This window comes from Penicillium canescens (genome assembly GCF_028828765.1).
Source record: "Penicillium canescens strain IBT 15451 chromosome Unknown utg000003l_segment0_segment0, whole genome shotgun sequence".
Classification (NCBI taxonomy): Eukaryota; Fungi; Ascomycota; class Eurotiomycetes; order Eurotiales; family Aspergillaceae; genus Penicillium; species Penicillium canescens.
This window is the reverse complement of record NW_026703965.1, coordinates 927,562-951,254: the sequence shown is the minus strand read 5'-3', so window position 1 is coordinate 951,254 and position 23,693 is coordinate 927,562. Positions and strand designations below refer to the sequence as shown.

The window sequence follows — 23,693 nt, the reverse complement described above, 5'->3', positions numbered from 1 at the left end:
TAGGTCCAGGGTCCCGTCGATCCGCCTGCGGAAGTAGTCAATGGTGGAAGCACTGCCGTGGACGGGGAGAAGTTGGTCGACCAGCTCGGAGCTGAAGAATGCAAACAGAACACAAAAGAGAGGTGAGAGGTGAGCCTCGCGCGAGTCCCGCGTAACTCTGTGCGATAGTCGTCCTACCCTATGCCAGTGTGGCGACCGCTTCGCGAGAATCCTCCTGGCCCGAAGTCAAGAGGCCATTTGTTGCTAAGCAGGACCAGAAATAATCCACAATTTGTATTAAATAGGGACTAGCTAGGGTCTGTATCTTCATCAATACCTAAGTGTAGCATAGCGAGACTTCGTTTCCCGGATATGATTAACCTCTATTCAAGATGAGAAGATAACGTCCATGTACCTACAGGCAGTCGCCATCACAACTCCTGGTTAAGCTTTAGGTTCAGCTGGGCCTCGATACGACTCATCTCCTCCTCCGGGTCATCGATGGTGTCGTCACCATCATCATCAGGATCCCCTTCGACGGGCCTCTTGTTTTCAACCCTCTGGAATCTATTGTCAATCCACAGCCAGGCTAATGGCAGCCCTACCAAGCCAGTGGTATGGTCTGCACGCGCCAGCGTAATGTGTTTCACCCGCGTCAAGGTTTTCAACCTCCACTTGGACACCAGGTCTTTTGTGTCCTTAATAGGCTTCGTGATTTCGTCCTCAGCGCCATTGAAGATCAGGAACGGATACCGCGGCCTATTTTTCCATGTAATGTTTCCTCCCATCACACCAATCTCGTCCAGTGTAGTCTTGAATTTTTCCAAGAAAGAATCGCCGTTTTTGAAGAAGGATGAGACATTGACACCGACCAGTTCCTCTGAGTTGATTTCACAAGGCCTATAACATTTTGTGAGGGGAGAGAGAAATAACTCTCTCTTCTCATCGAAGAGGTCATCACGTAAATATTCGTCTATCTTAGGGTAGGCATTCATCACCCCGAGCAGAGCCGCGACGTTCAGCTCAGACATATTACCATTGTTGGCATTATGGTAAGTGTTAACAACATTAGGGGGAGGGGCACCCATAACAGCACCGATGATGGGCAATTCTGGCGCATACCATGCACGTTTCTCAGTAGCCCATTCCGTGGCAAAGGCGCCACCAGAGTAGCCGAACATGATGAATTTCGCATCGGGGCTGATCTTTTCAGAAGGGCTGATATCGGGGTGCTCTATGGACTTCAAAGCTGCGCGGATTGAATCCAAAGTCTGGAAGGCGCTCGTCGGTCCCACCGTAAATGTTGCATTTGAGCCCTCGTAATCAGGGATATTCATTATAGGACCTCGGCGAAGGTAGCGGAATAAGAAGGCCAGGTTCATCCTGTTCCAGCTGGCGCCCCAGCCATTAGCTCGAAATTGGAGCCCGTACGAGGGACCGCAATTGACGTCGGCGGAGTCGTATGCGTTCTGGACAGAGAGCACTCTCTTGAAGTTGGGATAAACAGGAACAAGAATGGTTGTGACTGAAGCATCCGGTTTGCCGTGCACATTCTGTGTGCGATACAGTAACTGATATGCTTTTGCCTTGCTGGGAGCGTATGGGAGCAATGAGCTGATGGTGACATTGCGGACTTTCAAAATCGTCCCAGGTTTCTCATCTTTCCAAGAGTCGCCATCTGGCTGGTAGAAAGGATCGTCACTTGGCCGCTGAGGTGGAGGTGGCACAGTGAGTCCAGGCGAACCAAATGCATGCTGAACCCCGAAGACCAGAAGCGGTACTAAGAGCGACAGAAATCGCATCACGAATAGGAGAAACAAAAGGCTCGTTTTAAATGGAGGCGTACAATCAGTAGGAAGGATGGTACTTCAGCTCCTGGTTTGTTCGGTAGTGGTAGACTTCAGTTCACAGCGGCGAATGGCTCAGATTTATAGTCGTCAACTTTTTTGCATTTTTGGTGATCAATTTTGCATCAGATCATTACCGACGGTAGTTGCTCGGGAAAGGCAATGATAGACTGCCTTGAGCGCCTTAGAAGGTAACTAACAGGTCACTTTTGGTCGGGCTCACGACTACGAGCCCCGTGGAACTAGCCAAAGCCTCTGCCCATTTCCTTGAGATCATCAGATACGACGATCAATTCAGCTGGATGCGTTTCAGCTGAGTTCATTGGCGCTTTGATGTTACACAAATTTCAGCGACCTGCAGATACATTCCAAATCCTTCCAAAACGGTATAGATTAACGTAGTATACATCTAGCTTTTCTTCTCTATTTACATCAATAACACTATGTGAGATCTATGTGATTCAGTCAAATATTTAAACGCCGATAAGACCATTTTGTGGATCATGCAAAGCAAGAGTAGAGAAGGATATTACCCGACAGATTGGGACAGAAAGGCACTTGTGGGGTTCTGCGACAGTATGTACACAGCGAGGGGATGAATTGGTGGCTGGCTGAAATGTATTATCCAAAGTGTGAGATGTCACTCTGCGCTGTTTCGTTGCATATGCTATACATGACCATTATTACCTTCTTGGGTACCCTACATTGTAGTCTGCAGTACACTTGCTCTATTTTGGCGTTTTCTTTTTCTTTTTTTCTTTTTCCTTTTTTTTTTTTTTTTTTTTTTTTCGAGAGCGCACCTACCCTTCCTTACCTAGGATTATGTTATTTTGAAGGACGTGGTACAAATTGTGATGGCAGATGGATCTGTTGTAATTTAGAGCAATTATTTATTGTTCTATTTCTGAGGGGGTACAAAAGACTATATACATTGTGGAGGAACCATTTCCGATGATGCGGCTTGGTTCTCGGTTTGCACCAGCCCTGTATCACACAAGCGACGTGCATACGTGCATTGCAATGTGTGGGCTGATTGGGTGGAAGACTTCCCCATATTCACACTGAGCTATGTGCACTGTACAGCCAGGATGGCTACAGTGCTAAGGTACGGTGGAGCCCAAAGAGCATAAGCAACATGCGGGCCGTGCTGCAGCTTGGGGGCGTATTGATCTACATAATTGCATCAGCTTTGTTACACGGCCTCGAGTAGAGAACTATGGGAAGAGCTGTGTACTTGCTCCTGGCCACTTTTGCATGGGCATGAAACATTCCTCTGTATTTCTCTTTCAGGGCTTGCAAGGCTTTTTTAATAGCCCAGTCAGTTGTCTATGATCATTCGGGGACGCGGCTGGGCTTGTTCAGGTGAAACATGCTCGAACAGTGCCCTAATGCACCCGCTTGTATTGCATGCAGTCTGAGCAACAACCAAAGATGATGCTCATCTCTTGGTTGTATATGCGCTACCTGTAAGATCAGCAGTGTTCGGTCTCTCTATTTGCAAATCTGAATGTTCTCTCCAGCCCAAGCATATTATAGAACCTGTGACTTCGCGTCCCACTACCACTAGGCCTGGGTAGTTGATGAGCCCCATCAATATACGGTAATCAAGGTGAGGTATTTTTTTCTGGTTGGATAACGATCTTGAAAGCTTTCTTTTTTGAATTGTTATGATCTATCTCTCTATACTAAATGGTACCGTGATGATGTGAAATCTCAGTAAATTTCAGCTTTCGGTGTGATGTGCGTTGATGGGGGAATGGGGTGCACACCAATTACTCGACCACCGGGAGTGGTAGTTGGGTGCTGAAAGCAAGAGTATATGCTGGAATTGACAGAAGTTGCCTATGTCTTATTGGTCGACTTGAATCGTTAATCAAAAATGGCGCAGATAACGTATGAGACACCTTGACCGAAGTATCTATTGCAATATCATCACAGTTGAGACTACTCGTAAGTCGTCATAGTTGTCGTTGGTATGGGTAGTGAGAAATATGGAGATGGAGTTAAGAATCAATGCATCTTGAGCTCTTTGCTCCTATGATTAGATCATGCTAATACGCTAACCAATATGTCGTAAATTTGCAAGGTCTGCTTCTTTTCATGATATCGAATAAATGGAATGTGGCATCAATTTGTGCACCTCAGCCGATGATCTCTGCCACATCGTTTCACTCATGTACCCCACACCCCACATTACAGCAGCATCATATCAAAGGAAAACCTCAGCCTGTGTCGGCTTCCAGGATTAGAACCTGTGAGACCTGCTAAAAAGGTCTACTTGCAAGTTTACATTATGGAGTCAGTTTACGACTACTCTCACCCTCACCTGGGGAATTTTCGTGGTCTTACCTCCGAGTCCACGCAACGTTTTCTAGGTGTCCGATACGCCAACCTATCGGACAAATTCTCGCCTGCCAAGGTGAATGAAGAGGCAGGTCATTTAACCGATGCAACAGCTTTCGGGTAGGATATTCTTTTTTTGAGAAAGATGCAGTTCTTCTGCTGACCCCAAAAGACCAGCCGCTCCATCGCCACCCAATGGTGTAGAGCACGAATTCCAGTTGATTCAAAAGGCTCTACCGTATTCGCCAGTAACACAGTCTGACACTGAGTGCCTTAATCTTAATATCACTGCGCCTAAGGGTACCTCACCAACCTCAAATCTACCTGTAATTGCTTATCTTCATGGTGGAGGATTTGTCATTGGAGCGAACTTCTGGCCTCAGTATGACTTCAGAAGAATAGTTGAGCAGTCTATACGCCTCGGAAAGCCTGTGATTGGAATAAATATCAAGTATTCACACTCATCAATGGTTTCCTTTGGTATATACGCTGATTGGAATGTACAGTTACCGACTTGGAGCGCCAGGCTTCCTAACTTCGTGCGAACTGGTTTCCCACGGGTACAAGCCTAACAATGGCCTTCATGACCAACGAGTCGCACTGCTATGGATCCAAAAGTTTATTTCTGGGTTTGGGGGTGATCCCAGCAATATTACACTGGCTGGCGAGAGCGCCGGAGGAGGTACAAAATCACCCGCTACCCCATTCATTGACCGTCACTGACTAGGTAAATCTTACTAGTCTCTGCAACAACGCAACTACAATCAGAAATCCCCCTATTTCGTCGAATGGTTTGTCTCGGAGGAACAAATCTGCTCATGCAACCTTTGCCTGATGTAGTTTCCGAAAAAACATATCAAGAGGTTATCGGTCGGCTCGGCCTTACGCAGCTTGAGCCATCTGCCAGAGTAAAGGCTCTTGTACAGACCCCAACAAAGGATTTGCTATCAGAGATTAGTCCCAAAGACCCTCTTCAGCCAACACTGGGGGGGGATCTCGGGATTAAGTCTCGTACATATGCAGAGATCTATGAAGGGTCATCCGAGCTTGACCTACCAGGAAGGGAATGGTGCGAGGAAATCATGGTCGGCGACAGCCAGATGGATGTGAGATCTTAGCCCTTCTGCTTTCACAGACTAATGCTAATGCTAGTCAAGGCTAGCATTTTCGCCAGTATGTTCGACAGAAATCTCGCAGGGGTAGCAGAGGCGTTTTACGACTCTTTCACGAGATCCCTTGGCTCTGAAGATAGAGCGATTCAGGTATCTAAGGCGTACAACATTTCAGAAGCCCTGTCCGACGAAAAGGCACTGGAAAACATCCTTAACTTTGCGCAGGACCTGAAGTTTTTCTTCCCTGTGCTATGCTACGCACATTGTTGGTCAGGTCGTGCATATGTTTTCCACTTTAATGAACCGAATACCTGGGATGGCCCACTCAAGGGTCATGCAAATCATATACTCGATGTTGCATATCTTTTTCAAAACTACAATGAGCATGTGACAGATCGCCAGCGGGCCGTAGCGACCCAGTTTGCCGAAGATCTGATTTTGTTCGCCAACTCAAAATCGCCCTGGAGACCCTTCAAGTATGAGAATATGGACTTATATTCTCGAATTTATGGTGTGGATCTACCAGTTAATCCTAACCGAGTCGCAACAGTGAAGGGTCCGGTAGAGCTTTCCAAGCGCCGTGATGTGATTTTCGAAATCATGAAAACAATTCCCGCGGACGAGCTATCCAAGGCGTGGGGTATGTTTATGACAGGGATGTAAAGGGGAATCGTGCATTCGTGGGATCGTGGCGAATTCTCTCAGAGATGAGTTTATAACGACGTTGATGAACTCAACTCAAAAGCCCTGTGGCTGAGTTTATGGGGGAAAAATCTCTTTTTGAACAATGCCTCAATACATAGATGGGTTACTTTTGATGACAGCTAGGTCTGGAGTCTGCCTGTTTTCGCTATCTTTGTTATATTAAACTCTACCTTGAATGTCCAATACAAAATTGCAATATACTTTGATTGTCACTATTATCTGAAAAAAATGAAATAAAACGACTATGGTTCGCTACACAGTACCACACTTCCCCGATGATCCAATGAATATAATCAATGACTTTTGATGGGTCAGATGATGGTAGCTATCTCTAGTAATCATCTGCCCACATAGACCCGAGAATCTTTTCTGTCGAAGGCCGAGAGGCAGCACCTGAGCATAAAATTACTAGGCAATAATGGCCACACGCAATCGTTCTCATCTAACCAGATATACCGATCCGTTACATAGCCCTATAGCATTGTAATGTCGTATAAAACCGTGACCGAGGCAATTAACCTGGCGAAGGACAGCTTGAACGTCGGTCGCGTACTTCTTGTTGAGTACAATATGCAATTTCCACGGATCATAGTAACCTTAATGCTGGCCGCTCTATCAGGGCTTCTCTTCCACCGACAATATCTCCACCAATTCGCGAAAGTTCTTGTTCCATTCGTTGCGCGATCCACATGTTAATGGCGAAATTGGACTAATCCAATGGCCAGTGGTACGGTGGGATCTTAGGAATTTTTGAAGGCTGCAGATGAGTATGACCTTTCACCAAAATGGCCTAAGTATATGTATTGAGTTCAATATCGCTCTGGTTTGCTGCGATACAATTCCTTCGATTGCACTAATAACGAACGCGTATCTTGGAAGATTAACTCGTTCTTAGTCTTGTTATATTGATAACTTTAATTCTTTTTTTTTACCATCCAAACACCTCCCCCTCCCCCACCCTCTCTTTCTCTTTCGCGCGCGCGCTCTCTATGTTTCCGTCTAATTTTAACATAAATCATTCCAACCCGTCCCTCCACCGCAATAAAGGGTAGGATACGTTGCTTTTACGCCCGGTGGACATAACAGCGAAAATGACTTGCGTTATTAAGTTTTTCTTAGTAGGCCGCACGAAGAAAATTGCTCAGGGGATTCATTCTTTCTATCCAAAACTGAATTTCATGCAGAATTACTGATGGAGCTGGAGTCTATGTCTGAAAAGAAGTCGTGAACAGCGTTCAAGCAGTCTTTGGCCTTGTCAGTGTAGATTTCATGCCCAGCCCCATGAATAACAACTAACTTTGACCCTCGCACCTGCCTAGCAATCTGCAGCTGCTCCTCTAGTCCAGTAGCGGCACTTTTCGCTGGAGCGAGGATCAGCATAGGCACGGAGATTTCCGAAAGAAGGTGCCGTGTATCTAGCCCTGATAGGAATTCGGCGTAACCAGCAAGGCCATCGCTGGAGCTCGCGGCGATCTGCGAAATCCACCAAGATTGGTAGTTTTGGTCTGTCGTCGAGAGAGTACCTGGAACACGGGCAAGATGCTCTCCCCAGCCCTGGGATCCGAGCTTCCGGCATGCCTCTGGCCAGCTGAAATGGCCAAAGGAAAAGAGACTAAGCGCTTCAGGCGGAAGATGTGAGGGACTCGAGATGACGGTTAAGCTGTACAGTCGATTAGGGAATTTCGCCGCGAAAGCTTCCCCTAGCATGCCTGAGGTACTCTCGCCAATGAAGTGAACCTTCTCAATACCTAGCTGATCAAGAGTGTCGACGATTTCGGATAATATTGTATCAAGAGTGTACTGGTACCCATCACCTAGCATTGGGGTGGATGACTTGCCATGGCCTCTGGTGTCCCGTCGAAGAACTCGGTATTGTCGCGCCAATGAGGGAATCCAGTGATACCAAAATGCAGAGTGCCTTCCAAATCCCCCTTGTATGAGTACTGTCTTCGGGTTATCCCAAGGATCTGTGTAATCATCAACAATCAGATGCGTCGTTTGACCGTTCGCATGCTTCAAGAGACGTGAAGCAGAGTTCGCGCTAGCTTCCATATTCTGAAATTGTGTATCTTGGGAGTTCTGAATTGATCGACGGATAATAATCTGTGGGCTTGAAGATATGGCCATTCTAAATTAGTCGTACAAAGCAAGAATATTTGATTGTATGGTGACCTGGCAACTCACATAAAGGTGAGCAATGCAAATAGCATAGTTCTCACTAAGACCGCTCCCAAGAGGTTGGAAGGAAATCAAGTTCTGAATTAGTCAGTTATCTCAATATGCTTAGAAGGAACCACCATCGGTGTCGCTTTTACCCCACATACATTCCCCAAAGTATCTGCACGCTGAGCCCCACGAAGCAATTTTGTTCCAGGTAAGCGAATTCTGTCACCGACTGAAGGCATCAAAAAAATGACTTTGACCAAAAGCATCGGGAAAGATGCGTGAACTATGTAAAGCTGTTATTCTCGCCTCGTAATATGAGTTTATGTCCACAAGGCGGGCCTATTCTACAGACCCACGAGGTCGTCAGGTCGCGTATACGACTCTATTCCCCCACCTGGCTCAACCCCACAAAGACACCCGATTAAGATGTGCTGGAATATCTGCTCTTCATTTGGTGTAGAATCCTTCAGCTGTCGCAATTAACATGGATGATGATACACTGCTGTATGCCTCCGATGGTGGCGATTATGTCACTGTGATTCCGATCAATGGCGGCGAGATCAGCCTGCCTGAACGATCATTTGTTTCGCCCGGTGACCCAAATAATTCGGTAACAGTTCCGTCGCTGAGCTTCCTGATAACTCATCCCGGCGCCAAGGGTCAAGACCGGCCCAGAAACTTTCTCTTTGACCTAGGGCTCCGCGCCCGACTGCAAAATTATACAAAGGAGAACCAATCACACCTACAATCGCGCATACCTTACCGACTTGGCCCTGGAGTCGCTCAATTGCTGCGTCAAGGTGGTCTGGATCCAGCTGAAATTGACACTGTGATCCTCAGTCATGTCCACTACGATCACCATGGTGATCCAGCAGACTTTCCCAATGCACAGTTCCTTCTTGGATCTGGTTCCCTTTCTCTGATTCACCAAGGGCTTGGGACCAGTGCTTCACATCAATTCTTTGATCCGAACCTGTTCCGCGACGTTTCACGAGTGAGTGAGCTCCCAGAGCCCCAGAAGGCCCCATGGAAACGTCTTGCGCCGTTTGAAGCAACATTCGATTTAATGAAAGATGGCTCCATCTTTATTGCTGATGCCCCGGGCCATCTTCCGGGACATATCAATCTCCTTTGTCGAACTGGACCCCGAGAGTGGGTCTACTTAGGAGGTGATAGTTGCCATGATATACGACTATTAAGTGGAGAGCGTGACATTGCAACCTGGCAGGATATGCATGGACAAGAGACCTGCATTCATATGGATAAGGTACTAGCGGAGGATACTATTTCTCGAATCCGGAAACTGCAAGAGATGAACGACTTAAAGGTGGAAGTTGTCATGGCGCATGATGTGCAGTGGTGGGAGAAGAATAAGCATCGAGCGTTTCCGGCATCATTTCGGTAAATTTTACGTGTGGGTCGATAAGAGCTCATGATCCAGGTCAAAAAACCCTGTATATAGTAAAATCTTTACGCACATGAATCGTTACTGTTTCAAATGACCATGTCGGTACAGATAACCTGGCTGAGGAATCTATCAAATCTATAGCTCAACAGTCTCGATATTTCAAATAATATCCCCTACTGTGAAAGCCCTAGTTTCTCTTTCCAGTCCTCATCACCCCCAATATAACGAAACACCACTCTTGAATCTCGATCTCGGCATGCCTTATCCTCACTTGCCCGCTCATATACCGTAAGACCCGAGTCTCCAAGACACAGGTGAGCCCCAACCCTTTTTGCTGTCTCAATGGCGAGAGTGAAATCTTTTTTCATCAACTGCACTTTAAAGCCACCACGATAGTCTTTACTAGCTGGAGCGTCCGGACAGATACCGGGTACCGGGTTCCATTTATCGTTAATGGTGCTCTGAGCCGTGCTCGTCGTGAAAATTCTGGATAACAGGGAAGGATCCATGCCGGACTTGATGCCAATATTCATTGCTTCTGATGTCGCAATGGCAATAATACCGGAGCAGTAATTATTGCACAACTTCGCTGTCAGACCGAGTGAAAACCCACCACATGGGAAAATGGATGATCCCATGCTACTGAGTAGGTCGTTCAATACCGGCATGTTGTCGTCGACTTCCTTACAACCCAACATGAATGTCAAAGTTCCAGCAGCCGCACCTAGGGATCCTCCGGATACTGGTGCATCGTAAAATGATGCCGTCGGATATTTGGTGCGAATGGCATCATGTACATCAATTGATGTCTTCGTGTCGATGGTGGAACAGTCGACTAAGATTTTGCCATTTATCGCCGCAGATAGCACGCCATTGCTTTCTTCGAGATAAACATTCCGGACATGACTTCCTTCTGGGACAATTGTAAAAATGATATCCTAAAACCGTGGTCAGTGGTGCATATTGGTGGCGCTGAGTCTTGACACTGTACAGATCGTTCAGAGACTTCACGTGCACTGGAGCAAACCACAACGACGTGGGGGCTTCTTGTTCGAACTTTTCCACAACCTGGTCGGAGATGTCGTACACATGCAGTATTCCTTCGTCGTCGAGTTTCTTCAACAGGTTCACCGCCATGGGATATCCCATGACACCCAGACCAATGAACCCAAGCATACGTGGCGGCATTGTTGAAAATTTTGCTCCTGTGTATATCGCAGCCGTGTATTTGTGTTCGTTTTGATTCTTGCTGTATATAAGGGCCGCCTGTTGACTAACAGGTGGGGGAAACCTATGTGGGGGAATCAACATTCAGAATGTCTACGGTGCGCGGCAATATAATTGGGTTCAACCGTACGTTGATTTTATCAAATCATAGTTCTCAGTTACTTTTTCTCATTTTGGGTTACAGAAGCAATGGCCGAAAAAACCGCTCCCTCTCTCGAAGAGGCCCACAAACGGCTCTATCAGGAAGGCTTACAGATCCGGTACCAGGTTGCCGGAAAGCCATATGTGGACCGTTCTCTAGCTTCTGCTTCTTCTTTTTCTCAGCCTATGCAAGACCTTGTCACAGAGGCTTGTTGGGGTTCCGTCTGGTCTAGGCCTGGTCTCGATCGCAAACAAAGATCCTTGGTGAACATTGGGATGCTCTGTGCTCTCAACCGGGGTGCTGAATTGGGAGTGCATGTGCGAGGTGGAATTAATAACGGATTATCCGAAACCGAAATTCGAGAGATTCTGCTTCAAGTTGCCGTCTATGTTGGTATGCCGGCCGGTCTAGAGGGATTCAGAATTGCAGAGAAAGTATTGCAGGAAATTAAAGACCAGAAATCACAAAGTGCAGAATGAACGTAAGTGTCAGTCGGGTGGTTTTACTCGTTTTATCTGCGTTTACTGAGAGATGCTATGGACAGAATACTGGCAAGAGACTTGTCAAATTTGAACCCAGATTCCAACCGGATTTGCGTTCTTAACAAGGCCGGAAACGATTTCATCATGATGGCAACGGAACCTTTAGTAGCCTTGCGATTTACCTCAAGGGTGTGAAACACTCTCCGAGTCTCGCTCCATATATATCAAACACTGGCATAAAGATCATGATCTATCCTTTTGAGACATCCTTCCTAAAATCCTCCAGTACTACGTAGCCATAATACAACAGGTCGGCAAAGCCAGTCTTCATAAGTCTAAAAAATCACCATGGATGAAATGGATATCATTCAATATGACCACTTCACAATGTCTTACGTTGAAGCAATTTGCAAGTCTAAGAAACCCAGCCTTTTCATGGGGAACTCTGCCTTCATTGATGGAGAATGGACCATCAAGGACAAGACTTTTGATGTCTATGATGGGTCTCCATTCTTAAAAATGATATAAGAATGGAATATAACTGTTTCCCGCGACTCAGAGCCCTCTGTGGCGACAATACTAAGCACCGCCGCAAACTGCGACATGAGTGCCATGAAAACTGCCATCCAGAGCACACACGACGCGCAGTTGAAGTATTTTTCTGAGACCGCGGCTACTACCCGCGGCCAACTGCTCACCAAATGGCACGATCTGGTGATGTCCAATATAGATTATTGCGTGGAGAACTTCCTAATAGAAACGTGAACATGTTTCGGATTGCGTATATTGCATTTTGATATGAAAACTCAAGTTAATGTGGTGAACGATCCATAAATGTTATGGTGTTTATGGTGTTATGATCGTGATTGGCAGATACTAGGGCCTTTCTGTCAGGAAATGTTAGCTACCCTGAGAGTTTATCAAATATGAGCATATAATCGAACGGAATTTTGTGAAAGAACGGATCATATGTTGAAAGGTAATCCGAAAAGTATCAACAGGCAATTTGGATTCTCAATCAGTTGCTATATAGTCACCAACCGCGTGAAGTGGCTCTGGTTGGGCTTCAGACAAACCAGTAAATACTAAAATGGCCCAAATATTTTACCTTTCACCAGATCCATAACATTATAATGACACCACATACCCCTGTATCTTTTGCCAAACAGGTAGACAGGCAGGGCTGTCACAATGAGTCCAGCGCTGATGCCCCCGAATACATAAAACGGGGTTGCAACCCCATCTTTCATAATCCAGTCGTTGATGAAATAGCTGTAGCCGAAGAACAAAAAGTTTTTGAACATAACGTTAGCCACAAAGATCTCATTGCTCATATTCCCGAAAGCGTCAATCGCGTAAGCCGAACAGGATCCGACTGCAAACGAGATCCCAGCCAGTGTCAAGCCCCACATGAAATCGACTAGATAAATACTCCCATGTGCTTGTGCTGTGGCGCCAAATCCAAAGAGCCCACCAGCGCTGATAAATGCAAATATAACTAGGGGAAGTCGGAATTCTGGCTCATAGATGCCGTTGTTACGTTTTGCCATCCATACGGCAAGACGATCTGAAGTCTGTGCGACTAGAGTACAGCCAATGGCACCGCCAATAAATGGGCCGGCCGACATGTATCCGATCTGTGCTGCTGAGAGTTGATAGGGGGTGGGGAGAATATTTGAGCCACGACGTAAGATATTGCGACGAATGTTGAGGTGACCACACCAGTAATGACGACGGTCCAGAGCGCGGCAAGGTTTGTAAGGCATAGAAATGGGCCTAGTAAGAGCTTCAAAATATTCTCATCGCTATATGAGCCGGTGTAAACAGCGAGCTCTTGCCGGGGGACTTCAAGAGAGCAGCAGGTGGACGTTCAGATATCGAGGAAAACTCGAAATGCTCTATTGTTTCAGCGCCCTTGGTTTCAGCTTTCCCATCGCCGGCTGAAAGTCGTTGGTTGAAGCGAGTATCTCTTTTGTAGCAGGTTTCAGGCGCGAAGAAGAAAAGTAAGAGCGCTTGGAGCCCTGAGCATGCAACCAGCATGTGAAATAGGTAATGCCATCCAAGATTATTTGTAACAGGCCCGGCTATGATGGAACTCAGATTTGAAACAGCTGTGAGAGTGAATGAGATAACATTGACCCAGACCCCACGTTGATGAACGTAAAATAAGTCACCAATCAAAGTGAATGTGATTGATTCGTATGCTGCAATCGAAAGCCCCTGAACAATTCGACCAACGAGGAGGGTGTTATATGTTTGACTGGCCGAGCCGATAATACTCCCAATAAGAGATGCGATTGACGAGGCAAGAAAGACTGGGCGCTTCCCAAATTTGGTAGCCAAAGCCGAAACTAAAGGACAGGAAGCCCCAGCAACGACCAAATTGTAACCGGTTAGAAGAGTGATTTCTGTTATAGGCCGCTTGAGATCCTCCGCAAGAACCACAATACTGGCGCTGAGCAGTGGCCCGATTGTAGCGGCATTCAGGCATGCCCCAAAAACCATAATTGTCACGATTATGATTTTTTCCGCCAAGGCCAATTCAGAGGGTCGTTGGGGTCATCCGACGGTTGCGGGATGAGAAATATGTTTTCGTCACGCCCCTTGCCTCGTTTGAGTATTGCAGTATTGTCAATAGATTGCTGGTCAACATCGGCCAGCGCAACAGTTCCAGGGACGTTGGGTAGCCCTGATCGGTCCTCAAGTACACCCAAGCCCATTTTAAAAGAGCTTCGTAGATAACAGCGTGGTTGGTTAACGAGTAAGTGAGGCTAAAGAAAGGCCCACAAGTTTTTGAAATCAAGCTAGCATAAATCATGCTAAATAAGTACTTTTCGGTATGCTAAAAGATTGAGCTAGTGAAACATTTCATGTGGGGGGAGCACTAACTACAGTGATCAAAAAAGTAGTCAAAGACTAAAGTTTGGACTTGGAGATGTGGCAAAAATTATAATGTGATTTGAGTAATCAAATCGAATGTTTCTTCTCAACGATCTGCTATTGAGAAATAACATATTAGTACGATCTTATAGGTCTAGGCTAGAGGGATCCCCGGAATATAGATATTCTGCTAATGTAAAGTCATACGGTGTAGCCAGATGATTTTCGTTGAATAGATATTAGTGTCCTGTTGTGGGGTTTTCTATCCGAATCAAGCCTCTTTTCCTGCGTCTATACGGGACCCACAACGGGGTATTGGCATCATAATCACACACGAATGTTACGCATTTCTTATCTACTTCTTCCTTTTGCCGCCTTGTCATTTTTCATGACCATTCGTGGCACATTGAATCCCATAAGGTCAGACATTTATATTTGCTCATACACATTGCCTCGTCATATCCCCTACACTGTGCAGTCGTAAGGACCAAAAGGTCAAGTCCTTGCAATGGTGTCCGTGCGAGCAGTAAGCTAGTCCAGCAACAGCAGATGATGCCAAACCTCTTAGCCCTTCGTACAATGGGGTTACCCCAGACTTCAAACACCAGACTCACCCCACCCAACTACCCCGGATTCGCCCCACCTGTTAAAATGACAAGGAGAGACAAAGGAACCGGTGAAAACCCCCGTGGGATCTTGACGTAAGGAATAACAGATAATTCGAACTCTATAAATGATGCTGTTGTCTCTGTACTGAGAGAGTCAGTGAGATCCAATTTTAACCCTTATTTATCTAGCCCGAGCTTTAATTATTGGCTGAATCAACCGGACATTATTTTTGGTACATTCTCCTCATAGCGGTGCCAGCAAGGCAATTGCTAGGAATGTTCAATAACAAGAAGCCACGATGAGGAACTGAATGTAGCAGTTCAAGATGCCGCCATCTTGGAGGTGTACGTAGTACTCTTGAGTGTTTCCAGGCTTCATTCAAGCTGTGAGATATCCAGGAGCGCTATAATTGATGCATTTCGATTTATGACGCCTGAAGTCGATTGAATCTTGACACCTTCCTAGAAACTCTAGATACCCGCGTATATGTCTGACCCCATGTTTCTTGCCCCGCTCAAGGTACTCTTGGGACGAATATGACTTGGTTTAATGGTAAGATTTGAAAAAAATTCTGACTTAGCATTTGCCCCGTTCCAAAGAGATCAAATCATGAAACAGGTTCCTTGTAAGCTTCTTCCCAAAAGCTTGCTGAGTCTTCTCCCAGCCAACGTTGGCTTTCGTTTGGATAGTCAGGTTTGGTGCGAAAATATAGCTGATCCTGACTGAGTTCCACTGTTTGCCCATTAAGCGTATCATCTTTGAGAAACGTATCGTACGCCTTTATGATGGTCGACATTGGAGTAATATGCTCTTTTGGAAAGCGATCTAGCATATCTTTCGGACAGAGCGCAGTGGGTACAAAGGCCGGACAAATGGCGTTGACCTGTATATTCTGCTGATCGAGTACCGGTGCCAGTGCTCTAGTGAGCCCAACTAGAGCATGCTTTGAGGCTGTGTATATGGGGTTCGTGGCCATTTGATACAGCCCTGCAGAAGACGACGTTATAACGACCTTCCCACCAGGGCTTTTATTTTGCCGGGCATAATGTTTGAAGAGCCAAATACCCTGTACGACGGCGGTGAAATTCACGTCCATGACCTTTAGATTCAAAGGAAGTGGGATACCATTTTCGTCATACTGGTAATCATTTTCATAGAGGAATTGCGTGTCAGCAATTCCAGCATTTCCAGCAAAAAGATCTAGTCTGCCGCCTCCCCAGGAGAATGCCTTTTTAAATAAATCGGCTTGTTGCGAATAGGAACTGACATCCGTCAGGCAGAATAAAACTTGATCTCCCAGTTCGGCTGCCACGCTTTTTCCGGACTCTTCGGCGATATCTGCCATAACAACTCGCCATCCGTTTGCAACGAGATGTTTCGTCACGGCAAACCCCATTCCTGACGACGCGCCGGTGATGATGGCAACTGGTTGAGACATTGCGGGCGAAACTGTCGAAGTGAAGAAATAATGGAGAACAAGTACGATTGCTCTCAAAACCAGTATTTATAAAAACCTATTCCGATGAATAGGTTGCCAATGTGGGGTAGATGGGTGGCGAGATCAGCTCACTGATATACCCCACTTATTAATCGAGTAGTGCGGACTATCCTGTGCTCCTGGAATATTTCAAGTATTTTTCAAGGATAACATTAAGTGGTTTTACAGTATAAAAGGTGCAACGTGTGTTAGCTTTGACCAATCCCTCGAAGTCGACCTCTCTCAAACATGTCTTCCAAAAACCGCCCTTCTATCCCTACTCTTGAAGAGAAGCACAATGGCGTCCCAGCGCGTCTGCTACACAAAGCATATCGTGCGAAAGGCCTCATACAGGATATTGCTACGAAGGAATCCCGGGCTAGAAATCGTTTGCCCGTGCTACCACAGGGAATTGAGAAAACTCGTTTTTTCCTTGCGATTGATGAAATATCGAGAGATCTGGGCAATGATAATGTCGAGATCAATGATAAACCACTGGATGACGGCTGGTAAGATCTACTTTTGAGCAAACTCAGGGCTGATCGTAGAGGTCTAACAATCCATAGGTATATGGAGCGTGAGTTGTTTGTTTTATTCAAAACGATTATATTCTAACAGGTGACCTCGAAACCAGCCCCCAATACACATGACGGAATGGCTATCACAGATGAGGAAGAACTGGTTGCTTCTGCAGTGATCTATCCGGGTAGTACAGATGATGTACAAAGTATTGTACATTGGGCAAACAAATATCTTATCCCTCTGCATCCCATTTCAATGGGACGTAATTGTATGTTATCACTCTATCCCATCCCTCCAACGTGACAGCCATCTCTGATTTGTAACTGGCAACAGTTGGTTATGGTGGAGCCGCACCACGCGTGCGTGGAGCCGTGGTTGTTGACCTTGGGAAGCGCATGAATAGGATTCTCGATATCAATCCAGATGACTGTACTTGCTTGGTCGAACCAGGTGTCTCCTACTATGCACTTTACGAGGAAGTGCAAAGGCGCGGGTACAAGAATCTGTGGATTGATGTTCCTGACCTAGGGGGTGGGTCAGTGCTAGGAAATGCCCTTGATCATGGGGTAGGGTATACGCCTTACGGCGATCATTGGGCAACGCATTCCGGCCTCGAAGTTGTAACGCCGACTGGCGAGATAGTTCGGACAGGGATGGGTGCCCTACCAGGAAATAACACTTGGCAAGTTTTTCCTTACGGATTTGGACCTTTTCTTGAGTACGCTCAGTCCCAATATTGTTTCTACCAGTTTAATCAAACTGACACGCCCTGCTAGTGGCATGTTCTCGCAGTCAAACTATGGCATAGTCACTAAAATGGGATTTGGCTTGATGCCCAATCCGGGTGGTCATGAAAGTTTCGTGAGTTTCCTAATAATAACTTTCAGGTCGGTATTAACCTGTCCGGAACAGCTGTATACTTTCAAAAAGGAAGAGGATCTCGAGCAGCTTGTGGAGATTGTACGACCTCTACGCATTGCTATGATTCTAGAGAACGCGGCAAATATCCGCCATGCTTTGCAAGTTTTGGCTTTGTCTGGAAAGCCTCGGTCCACATTCTACGATGGGAATGGCCCTTTTCCTATCAAGAAAATGCACGAGTTTCTTCAGACTCATCCTTATGGCGAATGTACCTGGCTATATTATGGCACCTGCTACGGGCCGAAGGAAGTGCGCAAGTTGAAGCTAGATATCATCCACCGTGAGTTTATGAAAGTGCCAGGGGCACGTCGTATAGAACCGGCGAAGCTACCTCCAACAGACTATTTCTGGTCCCGCGACAGGATTTCAAGTGGGGAGCCGGACCTCGAAGAACTTGCCTGGGTCAATTGGTGGCCAAATGGTGGACACGTTGCGTTCAGTCCAGTAGCGCCTACTCGTGGGGCCGATGCACTACGGTTGTGGCATATGGCGAAGGAACACTGGGCTAAATTCGGGCTGGACTTTTTCTTTGATTTTGTCGTTGGGCTCCGTGAACTCCATCTTATTGTCGAATGTGTGTATGACCGCGATGATTCCAAACAGCGAGCAAATGCACTGGCGGCAATGAGATCCCTCATTCAGGAAGCAGCTGAGAAGGGATATGGTGAGTATCGTACGCATTTACTTCTGAGCGATCAGGTCGCTGGAACTTACTCCTGGAACGACAATGCGCTCATGAGATTGAATGAAAAGCTCAAAGACTGTCTTGATCCCAACGGAATCCTGGCGCCTGGCCGGAGTGGCATCTGGCCTGCAAGATACAGAGGAAGAGGTTGGGAAATTCACGGAGACAGGAAGTCATCCGAGGGTGATGGAGTAACCCCGCCCCCAGCATCCACAAAGCTTTGAGTTTTTGATCTATTTGTTATCCATATGCTCTCCTTGCCATCGCAATGTATCTATTCTACCAATCCTTTTACCGCTATCTCAACTCTAAACATTTTGTCCACATGATCTTTTCATCATTTCTTGTGGACTGCTCTTCCAACGCAATAGACCAATAGCATCGTATAGAAATTTCCGTCACATTTTTTACGCCATTTGTCATCGCTTCAATTTCAAAGTCCATCACTTTTCTGCTTTTTTACCAGTATGGTCTCTAGAATCTGGGTCCTTTGAGGTATGTAGATCATTATCGAACGGCGTGATCGGCAGTAATCAAGAGCTGTACAAATGAGCCAATATTTTATTGGATGATGGTGTTGATAATATGGACGATAATGCGCAAAGGCGGGATGCAAAGTTGAGATTCTCACTAAAGACATCAGTATCATATACTAGTAGAGCCTGGCATGATACTTTGTCAAAGTATGGGCACTAGTATCACCATCTCTGGAAGTTCCGTGGCTTCGGGTGAAGGGCTGAGCTTCTCCACACCCCACACTCAAACCCAACGAAATGGCACAAATTTAGATGAACAGATATCTCACTCAGCTTCCAATCTATAGTCCTTGCCACCACTTCCAGCCCCCACATGGTGCTATGGCAACTTGAGGTCATACCGATTCGGGACAGATTATTAATAAGACGCATCTTTCCTGTCACCAATATCGAACACGACTTCCCCTTCCCCATCGTCATACTTGACCTCGACATGTCTGTATCGCAAAGTGGTCAGGTTGTTGGTGTCATTGGCCCTGCGGGATTTGGAGGTTCATACCTATGTGTTGAACTTATCCGGAGAGGACATGCAGTTATTGGACTCTCACGCAACCCTGAATCCTTTGGTACATGCCCAGGCTATACACCCAGAAGGCTTGACATTGAGTCAGCTAGCATAAAAGATCTGGCTAAAACTTTCGACGATATCGACGTATTGGTGAGCCAATATGGTCCACACACACAAGGAGCAAATGCACTTCAATACAGTAAGCGAATTGTTTTTCTTCAGAATTGAAATTTGGTCCTAGTCTCATTCAATCTCCCACAGTGCCGTATGTAGAGGTGGTTAGGAAACTTGTTCTAGCTTTCAAGTTGGCCAATATCAAATACTTCGTATTTGTGGGAGGAGCTGGCAGCCTTGTGGTCCCTAAAACACATGAGTCTCTAGCAGACGACCCAAACTTTTTCCTTTCATATCGCCGGCAGATGGCAGAAAGCAATGCGCACGTACAATACATGGAAGAGCGTCTTGGTCCGATTGGGAAAGACTTACGTTTATACCGAAATGCTCGTCTCGCCGTCAAATCTGGAAAAGCTACCACCACGGACCTGCACACCATAGAGACATATGAAGACAACATCTGCAAAAACGATCAAGCCTCCGATTATATCAAAGCAGGGAGGGCTACGCTCTTGTTTTTTGAAGGAAACACGTCATTTCCGTGGACGTTTGTCTCGCCTAGCCCATTATACAGACCAGGTCCACGAACGGGGAGCTACGAGATTACCATCGACTATGTTCCTTTGAAGGGAGTTCAAAATAAGGAAAATATATTAGATGGGCGGTTGACAGGAATCTCAGCGGCAGACTTGGCGGTTGCCATTGTGGACGAAATTGAGTCTCCGCAGCTTCTACACAAGCACTGGACTGCCTCGGCCGACTTGTCTAATGACATAGCCTATCCCTGCTATGTAACAGCCAAGGACATATAGAGCGTGCCTTCTGAGTGGTTTTTAATGCAATCATCCTTGTAATTAATAGTGAGCAGCTCATTCCCTTGATATTCTTTTTCTCTGTAGAACATCGTGTGAGGTAGAAACGTGACCTAAAACAGGCCATAGACGTGTCTCGATTTATCCGCCAATCCCGAGGTTGTTGTAGTTCCAAGTTGTGATGCATTTATGTTGCGCCCAACTATGCAGGAACCGTCCGTCACTTAACCCCTCATGTGCGGTAAGCGACCAGCTCGCATCCTTCTTCTATCTCCTTCTACCAGAGCCCAGAATACAGTAATGGCATACGCCGGATAGCTTCATGGGAAGCAAATTGTCGCATTTCCACTTTTCTGTCTTCAGGTAAACATGCTAGCACCGTGTTCGCTACGTCCAAGTCTTCAACAACAATGCCTTATCCAATAGCCGGAGGCAGAAGCGGGTTGGTCGTCATTTTCACCAATAGCTTTACTGCAATCTAGACAAGGAGACTCCGTCGTAACATCCATTCTCAATATTGCCCTGCAGGTTGGTAGATCGTGTAGGTGGGGGAGACCGTATAAATGCCGCTTGTGGGGTGAAGAAGTTTTATATAAAATCTCCTCACTTACAACAATTTCGTCCAGTAACACCCACTTTCGACTCATGGCGCTGATAACTATCGGTATTCTGGTTTCCGTGACCACGTGCCTCGTTTTCCATCTTCTCACTGTAACCTTGGCTCCAAGGAGAGCACCAAAGGGCTTGCGAGATGTTCCCGTTGCCGGAAGTCAAGCAGCTCTAATGGGCGCCCACCCGCAACGGCAGCTACAAAGTTGGAGTCGAGAACATGGGGAGCTTTTCAAGGTACGCTTAGGTGGCGAGCAATGGATCTTCGTGAACAGCCCAGCAGCCGTGAAGGAGATCTTCGATAGGCAATCACAGCACTCCTCCTCTCGGGCTCCAAGTCCAGTCGTGTCGGATCTTCTCTCCGGTGGTATGAGGTGAGGAAAATGCGATTACCTGAGTTTCTCACTACGTTACTTGACTAACACTCATACAGGTTCTTACTGATGCCGTACTCGCCCCATTGGAGGAAGCTACGTGCAATTGTGCACAAGCTCCTGACCCCAAGGTCGTCGAACACCTTTATACCCTCCCAGGAATTTGAAGCAAAACAACTTCTGTGGGATATTTTAACCGACAATGGAAACCAGGAGAATTTCTACATGCACATCCGCAGGTATACTACGTCCGGTTAGTCTCGATTCACAAGATCATCATATCCGCCCTGCTAAGAAATTATTCCAGTGGTAATGACCTCCACTTACGGACGACGAGTCCCTGTATGGGTACGTAGCTTGTCTTGATAGCTCACATGACACATTTGTTGATCCGCCTATTAGGATTGCGAAGATGTTCACGAGATATACGGTCTAATGCAGGAGTTTAGTGAGGCTGCAAACCCGGGAAAGCACATTGCCGAAATCTTTCCAGCCTTAGCCAATATTCCTGTTTTCATGCAATGGTGGAGGAGGGCTGCACAGCAGTCTTTTAATCGCCAAGCGGCTATTTGGATGAAATACTGGACGCAACTTAAGGCGCAGATGAATTTGAATCAGGCCCCCGAATGCTTTGTGAAACAGTTCATCGAGACTGACTATGGAAAAAACGGTATTAGCGAGCTTCAAGCGGCCTTTGTGGCGGGTAGTACGTCGTTTTCCGATTACCTACACAGGGGTTTATAAAAGCTAACAATCAGTCCCAGCAATGATCGAAGCTGGGTCGGAAACGACATCTTCGGCGCTCAACTCCTGCGTCAGGTATTTTGCAGCCTATCCAGAAGCCCAGGCCAAGGCATATGAGGAGATTCGCCGAGTGGTCGGCGAGAATCGCGTCCCTAGTTTTGAGGATGAACGAGACCTACCTTACATAAGAGCCTGTGTCAAGGAAGTTCTTCGAATCCGACCTGTCACTAAGTAAGTTTGTCTAAAATTAATTTTCATTCTCTTAATACTAATACAATTATCAGTATTGGAAGCCCCCACTACACCACGGCCGACATTGTGTACAAGGACTACTTCATCCCGGCAAACACCGTCGTCTCTGTCAACCAGTATGCACTTCACTTTGACCCAGAACGCTACGATAAGCCAGATGATTTTATACCGGACCGCTATCTCAACCATACCCTGAAAGCGGGTGCATACGTAGCGCATCCTGATCCTTATGAACGAGACCACTTTGACTTTGGCGCTGGTCGACGAATCTGCCCGGGCATGCATCTGGCCGAAAACAGTCTTTTTATAACAATTGCTTCCATTATCTGGGGCTTCGAAATCCTACCACCAATTTTGGATGGCCAGGTCAGCGCGGTTGATGTTTCTGATGCAGCCTACGAAGAGGGAGTGAACACCCTCCCGAAGCCTGGAAAACTGCTATTTGTGCCGCGCAGTGCGGTAGTGGAGAAAACTATCAAGGCGGAATGGCAGAAAGCGAAAAAAGATGGTTATATGCTAGGGTCGATCAAAGTGGATGCTGAGGGGATGGTCGCCGGCAGCAAATAAAAATGTTAGGAAGTATGCAATAGTGCGCGCTCACTGAGGTACTACCACCTCGATATAAACAACACATGCTTAGTCGCCAGTGATACTTTGGAAACATGAGACTGGTGGTTGGTTGCTGGAACATTCAAATACAGAAAATCAAAATGTGTTTTTTCCTTCTTTTTTTCGCCGAAATATCACAACTGATGCAAGCATCTAAGTATGGTGACCGGCCGAAATAGGGTTGGCAGGGCGTAAAACAACGCTAATAGCGGATATCCTAATTTTACAAGCCCCAAATGTCCAAATGGCTGATTATAAGCTGGACGGTATGTCAGAAGTGGACTTGCAATTTTGCAATGCACGTATATCTATGATCACAAAGTTTTGAAACCGCTTAAGAAGCTTTGAAACATTTCTACCCAAGCTTGCTATCCTTTCTTCTATTGCTTCCCTAAGAACCCTCTTCGGCATCCCGAGAAAAAGAGTGCGTTCCTGAGGCCATGCCTGGCCTGCATCGAATTATTTCTTGCGCCACTCTACGATTACTTGAAGCTCGCCTAGAATTACGCTATCCTCTCAACACGATTCAGAACCTTCAGCCCCACAGATGACACAGCCTTTATTGGCTGGGCGAATGGTGCCTGCGCTTAGATTGGCTACGCACCATCAAAAAGAGGGGTTGATAAGATA

General features: G+C 46.4%; 13 protein-coding genes across 13 annotated transcripts; 7 read left to right on the top strand and 6 right to left on the bottom strand.

Moving 5' to 3' along the window:
* Positions 1–410: 410 nt before the first annotated feature.
* Positions 411–1,781, bottom strand: N7446_003831 (putative lipase; the record flags this gene model as incomplete). Its single annotated transcript, XM_058512580.1, has 1 exon — positions 411–1,781. The coding sequence occupies one exon, from the start codon at positions 1,779–1,781 to the stop codon at positions 411–413; it is 1,371 nt and encodes a 456-aa protein (XP_058373909.1).
* Positions 1,782–4,119: 2,338 nt separating this feature from the next.
* On the top strand, positions 4,120–5,944 carry N7446_003830 (uncharacterized protein; the record flags this gene model as incomplete). The annotated part of the gene is made up of 5 exons (XM_058512579.1): positions 4,120–4,289; positions 4,342–4,551; positions 4,676–4,851; positions 4,911–5,275; positions 5,327–5,944. The coding sequence occupies 5 exons, from the start codon at positions 4,120–4,122 to the stop codon at positions 5,942–5,944; spliced, it is 1,539 nt and encodes a 512-aa protein (XP_058373908.1).
* Positions 5,945–7,162: 1,218 nt separating this feature from the next.
* N7446_003829 (alpha/beta fold hydrolase) lies at positions 7,163–8,038 on the bottom strand (the record flags this gene model as incomplete). Its single annotated transcript, XM_058512578.1, has 1 exon — positions 7,163–8,038. The coding sequence occupies one exon, from the start codon at positions 8,036–8,038 to the stop codon at positions 7,163–7,165; it is 876 nt and encodes a 291-aa protein (XP_058373907.1).
* Positions 8,039–8,636: 598 nt separating this feature from the next.
* Positions 8,637–9,557, top strand: N7446_003828 (MBL fold metallo-hydrolase; the record flags this gene model as incomplete). The annotated part of the gene is made up of 1 exon (XM_058512577.1): positions 8,637–9,557. The coding sequence occupies one exon, from the start codon at positions 8,637–8,639 to the stop codon at positions 9,555–9,557; it is 921 nt and encodes a 306-aa protein (XP_058373906.1).
* A 176-nt stretch (positions 9,558–9,733) lies between these two features.
* Positions 9,734–10,748, bottom strand: N7446_003827 (putative 3-hydroxyisobutyrate dehydrogenase; the record flags this gene model as incomplete). Its single annotated transcript, XM_058512576.1, has 2 exons — positions 9,734–10,498; positions 10,545–10,748. 2 exons carry the CDS (start codon positions 10,746–10,748, stop codon positions 9,734–9,736), a joined length of 969 nt encoding a protein of 322 aa, XP_058373905.1.
* A 128-nt stretch (positions 10,749–10,876) lies between these two features.
* Positions 10,877–11,408, top strand: N7446_003826 (uncharacterized protein; the record flags this gene model as incomplete). Its single annotated transcript, XM_058512575.1, has 2 exons — positions 10,877–10,913; positions 10,972–11,408. 2 exons carry the CDS (start codon positions 10,877–10,879, stop codon positions 11,406–11,408), a joined length of 474 nt encoding a protein of 157 aa, XP_058373904.1.
* A 351-nt stretch (positions 11,409–11,759) lies between these two features.
* N7446_003825 (Aldehyde/histidinol dehydrogenase) lies at positions 11,760–11,939 on the top strand (the record flags this gene model as incomplete). The annotated part of the gene is made up of 1 exon (XM_058512574.1): positions 11,760–11,939. One exon carries the CDS (start codon positions 11,760–11,762, stop codon positions 11,937–11,939), a length of 180 nt encoding a protein of 59 aa, XP_058373903.1.
* Positions 11,940–12,496: 557 nt separating this feature from the next.
* Positions 12,497–13,916, bottom strand: N7446_003824 (uncharacterized protein; the record flags this gene model as incomplete). The annotated part of the gene is made up of 2 exons (XM_058512573.1): positions 12,497–13,187; positions 13,237–13,916. 2 exons carry the CDS (start codon positions 13,914–13,916, stop codon positions 12,497–12,499), a joined length of 1,371 nt encoding a protein of 456 aa, XP_058373902.1.
* An 11-nt stretch (positions 13,917–13,927) lies between these two features.
* On the bottom strand, positions 13,928–14,131 carry N7446_003823 (uncharacterized protein; the record flags this gene model as incomplete). The annotated part of the gene is made up of 1 exon (XM_058512572.1): positions 13,928–14,131. One exon carries the CDS (start codon positions 14,129–14,131, stop codon positions 13,928–13,930), a length of 204 nt encoding a protein of 67 aa, XP_058373901.1.
* A 1,376-nt stretch (positions 14,132–15,507) lies between these two features.
* On the bottom strand, positions 15,508–16,338 carry N7446_003822 (15-hydroxyprostaglandin dehydrogenase (NAD(+)); the record flags this gene model as incomplete). Its single annotated transcript, XM_058512571.1, has 1 exon — positions 15,508–16,338. One exon carries the CDS (start codon positions 16,336–16,338, stop codon positions 15,508–15,510), a length of 831 nt encoding a protein of 276 aa, XP_058373900.1.
* A 288-nt stretch (positions 16,339–16,626) lies between these two features.
* N7446_003821 (FAD-binding oxidoreductase) lies at positions 16,627–18,729 on the top strand (the record flags this gene model as incomplete). Its single annotated transcript, XM_058512570.1, has 6 exons — positions 16,627–16,886; positions 16,944–16,954; positions 17,012–17,167; positions 17,233–17,617; positions 17,676–17,760; positions 17,812–18,729. 6 exons carry the CDS (start codon positions 16,627–16,629, stop codon positions 18,727–18,729), a joined length of 1,815 nt encoding a protein of 604 aa, XP_058373899.1.
* Positions 18,730–19,354: 625 nt separating this feature from the next.
* On the top strand, positions 19,355–20,475 carry N7446_003820 (NAD(P)-dependent oxidoreductase; the record flags this gene model as incomplete). The annotated part of the gene is made up of 2 exons (XM_058512569.1): positions 19,355–19,748; positions 19,811–20,475. 2 exons carry the CDS (start codon positions 19,355–19,357, stop codon positions 20,473–20,475), a joined length of 1,059 nt encoding a protein of 352 aa, XP_058373898.1.
* Positions 20,476–21,120: 645 nt separating this feature from the next.
* Positions 21,121–23,021, top strand: N7446_003819 (cytochrome P450; the record flags this gene model as incomplete). Its single annotated transcript, XM_058512568.1, has 6 exons — positions 21,121–21,458; positions 21,518–21,711; positions 21,766–21,806; positions 21,861–22,164; positions 22,223–22,433; positions 22,487–23,021. The coding sequence occupies 6 exons, from the start codon at positions 21,121–21,123 to the stop codon at positions 23,019–23,021; spliced, it is 1,623 nt and encodes a 540-aa protein (XP_058373897.1).
* Between the last annotated feature and the right edge of the window lie 672 nt (positions 23,022–23,693).